This window comes from Priapulus caudatus, unplaced genomic scaffold (assembly GCF_000485595.1).
Source record: "Priapulus caudatus unplaced genomic scaffold, Priapulus_caudatus-5.0.1 Scaffold1486, whole genome shotgun sequence".
In the NCBI taxonomy this organism is placed as follows: Eukaryota; Metazoa; Priapulida; class Priapulimorpha; order Priapulimorphida; family Priapulidae; genus Priapulus; species Priapulus caudatus.
In genome coordinates, this window is record NW_014578547.1 from 5665 (window position 1) to 9898 (window position 4234).

The following is a 4234-nucleotide window of genomic DNA, read 5'->3' on the forward strand; positions in this document are numbered from 1 at the left end:
CTATTGCTACATTATTCAGAGCCTAATAATATTTTTTACTTAAAGGTATTAGCTCTTGACAGTACGTGTACCGTGCATGTAATTATGCTCTCTAGTGCTGATATTCCACATACAAAAATTAGAAACGGCGTTTTTCACAGCGAAATAGTTCAACTGTCTAAAAATAGGCTATTGTTGGCGCGCGGTGGCACAAGACCAGCGGAATACGTGAAAGAAGAAACTCTCTCTCGCTCTCTCTCTCTCTGCTCTTCTCTCTTCTCTCTCTCTTTTCTCTTTACTCTCTCTCTCTCTCTCTCTCTTCTCTCTTTCTTCTTTGCTCTCTCTCTCTCTTCAGTCTGGGGCTCGCCTCTCTCTTCTTTCTTTCTTCTCTCTCTCTCTGTCCTTCAGCGCTCTCTCTCTTTCTTTTTCTCTCTCTGTCTATTCAGCTCTTTCTCTCTTTCTCTCTATTTCTCTATCCCTCCCTCTCCCTCTTTCACTCATCCTCTGTCATTACACTCTTGGAGGGCCGTTCTCGAAAAAAATTATAATCGCAATATTAGTCTTCGCCGTAACTTTTTTCGATACGCGTTATAATAGCACTAATCACCACTACCGTGGAGCTGTCACCTCCAACCCCGCCCCCCCCCACCAGCCCTTCTCACGCTGTGACGTCACTAAATGAACGCGTTTCGTCCTGTCGTTAGGTAACCATGACGACGGCAATCGGTTTGACGGCGAGGGCGGCGTGGTCGCGCACGCCTTTCTGCCGCGAACGGCACGTGCACTTTGACGACGACGAACCGTGGGTCCTCGACAACGAACACGGACGAGATTTCTATTGGGTGAGCGCGACTCTGCTAGTAGCGATGCTGCGACTCATGCGACATGTCAATTATCCGCTATCCTATATATCCTATATTTCCTAGATCCTATATCCTATATCCCATATGCTATATGCTATATGCTATATCCTAGATCCTATATCCTAGATCCCAGATCCTAGATCCTAGATCGCATACTATCTGCATGATTCTATATCCTAGCATCCTAGATCGCTAGATTCCCATTCTATAGTGCTATATGCTATATTCCTGAGATCTCTAGATGCCATATGATCCTAGATCCCAGATCCTAGAATTCCTAGATCCTATATCCTAGATTCTATATCCTAGATCCTAGATCCTAGATCCTAGATCCTAGATCCTAGATCCTAGATCCTAAAGCCTAGATCCTAGATCCTCCCTAGATCTTTAGATCTTTAGTCTGAGATCCTAGAATCTTAGGATCTAGATACCTAGATCGCATAATTCCTATTTCCCCAAGATATCCTTATATATTCTAAATACAGTAATATCCTATTAATTATACGCCTATATATTGATATATATATATATATATATATATATATATATAGGGTATAATTATAGGATATACTGTATATACTGTGTATATATATATATATATATATCCTTATATTTCCTATATATCCTATATATGCCTATTATCCTATATTTCTATATATCCTGTATATTTCCTATATATCCTATATATACTATAATATCCAATATATCTCATATATTTATATATCCTATATACTATATCCTGTCACCATCCTATATCTGCTCTCGGTGTCAATGATCCTGTCCGCTAGGGGGCGGTGACGTTATCCGTGTGTCGCATGCCAACCAGCTAGAGCTTTGAGATGTTAACGGAACGCGTAATCTCACGTGTTAGCTCAAAGGCAAGGTTTCACGTCTACCTCCTTGAATAATGCTGCTGGGTTAGTTCGGCTTGTCTAGCTTACACATGTGTCTAATACGTATGCAAAACCGAGTTAGTGCGAGCACCGGCGGCTGATAGGGCGATATGATATGACTACTAGCCTGTAGATATGGGACTACTAGGCACTTAAAAAAAAAAAACCTAACCCTAACCCTAACCCTAACCCTAAAAAAAAAAAAAATTTAATTTAATTAAAGTGCCTAGTAGTCATATCATATCGAACCTTTCTGCCTTCTGCGTTATCGACGTAGCGGGGACTTCGTTGCTGAGCAGCGTTTTTAGAATGCTCCTATCGCAACGCTGATTGGATAGAGCTATCTGTCAATCATTCCGGGAGGATAGTCGAATGTTTCTTAGCCGTGAGACGTTGAAGTGCACAACCGCGTGCATGTACCCTCCTAACCTTGTCGCCGTCTTACTAATTTTGTTTACGTTATCTGGCTATAGGTGGCGTTGCATGAGATCGGACACGCGCTAGGTCTTAACCACTCGGACAGGCGAGAGGCAATCATGTTCGCGTTCGTGAAGTCGTACGATCCATACCTGAATCTGAATCAAGACGACATCAACGGAGCCAAGCATCTGTACCGTGAGTCTATGCTTTGAATTGAGCAGGAAAAATGGCACGCTACGAATGAATTAATCACTGCACGAAATAACGCTAGATGGCGCTTGAAAGCGCGTATACACGCTTAAATACACGAATAGGTACAAGGGGTAGGCGGACGGAAGGATGGACAGACAGATAGAGGGGCGGACCGACGGACGGACAGACGGACGGACGGGCGGACGGGAAGAAAGACGGACGAAAGGACGGACAGACGGACGGACGGACGGACGGACGGACGGCGGACGGGAGGAAAGACGGACGAAAGGACGGACGGGCGTGACGGGAAGAAAGACGGACGAAAAGGACGGTATAGCAACGGACGGACGGACGGTACGGACGGACGGACGGACGGACGGACGGACGGACGGACGGACGGACGGACGGACGGTCAGATTGTCTCTAACGATGTGTAACAACGATAATGAGCTTGTCATTGAAGCCTTGACGTGATGCACTAATAACCTATTAACCAGCATCTTCGCTCGCCTTGTTACTATAGTTACTCGTCAATTATTATACTGTCACCTTTTAATTACAGCGCTGCGATTCTGCGAAAAGTTCTCGAGACAACGAATTCGGCTCCTAAGAGGAAAGAAGAAATAAATCACAAGGGAAACCACATGTGATACTAATGAACGTAGACTCGGTGCGTGAGGAAATATACAAGAAAGGACAATAAACGTTGCCTAACCACGTGGGAACGAGAGTGTGGACGACTCAACGTAAAATGCACCAGCAGACATAGAATAGCTACATTGGAACAGCATGTGGGATTATAAAATGTGAAATGACTACGTTTGGAAGAATATTAGATAATACCAAACGTAAAATGACTACGATGGGAGAACTTGGAGAACTACTGAGCATGGAATATCCATATTGTATAAACACCAAAGACAGCTAAAGGCAGACCTACTGCGTTGAAAACAACTGAGTGACTGTTAAACCTAGAATAGCTACGTGTTAAGCGCGTAGAAGACTATACTGTGACTACGTTTTAGAAAATAATTAATGGAAAATTACGTAATTGACAGGAAAGAACAAATTAACAACGAGCCAATTTGCAAGCATTACGATCAACGCTCCAGCTGTGGATCGGACACTTTGACACGACCAACGACGTTCAGCGGAGACTAATTACACTCCAATTAACGCGATTTAATTAGCAGAGCAACCTAAAGACTGACTACCCGATCACAGCAGGAGAGTTGGTTCATCAACGCGTGACAGATTGATTCACTATATATATATATATATATATATATATATATATATATATATATACTACTGATGTCTCACATCTAGGGAAGACTTGGCGAGCAGGCGGGTTGTTATTAGTTCTCTATGGGGGATTTTTCAAAGCATTTTGTTTTTCTGCTTCTTTTATTTAGCTTTGTTGTCGATGGTAGAGCGGGACTGCGACTCCTTCACGCGTTTGACGTAATCCCAAAATACCTGTATCTGTGATAGTCGCGAAATCAAAACGTTGGGATCGTAGCTAAGGCGAAATTGCGGTCTGGATCTCTGTGATGAATTACCGGGTTTTTTTTGTATCACCGCCATGTATTCGGAAGTTTTGCACCGAAATGTCACGAGTGAGCAGAATTTAAGTTGAACGATCTCGCCCCGCACGTTTGGAGTATATTCGTGTTGTTGCGTAGGTACGCCGCAAGATGGCGCTACTGGGTGATTATGTGCGCACGTGGTTGTGCGATTCCATAGAAATGTCTAGCTGTAAAATGATGAAATGATGTAAAAAAAACATTTTTTGGGTTATTAATGAGTATTATTGATACATGGGCAGCACTAGCCCATCTACATTACCTGCACACACACCTTGTAACTTAAATATTGTTTATATTA

General features: G+C 43.0%; 1 protein-coding gene across 1 annotated transcript in view; it reads left to right on the plus strand.

Annotated features, from left to right (window-relative positions):
* Positions 1-683: 683 nt before the first annotated feature.
* The window catches only part of LOC106816785 (50 kDa hatching enzyme-like), a gene marked incomplete at its 5' end in the record, with an annotated part of 3583 nt that continues 32 nt past the window's right edge, over positions 684-4234 (plus strand). The window contains 3 exon segments of the mRNA XM_014821408.1: positions 684-821; positions 2209-2350; positions 2910-4234. The exon segment at positions 2910-4234 is cut by the window's right edge and continues 32 nt beyond it. Of these exon segments, the coding sequence (XP_014676894.1) occupies positions 690-821; positions 2209-2350; positions 2910-2974 (339 nt within the window). The 3' untranslated portion in view covers positions 2975-4234.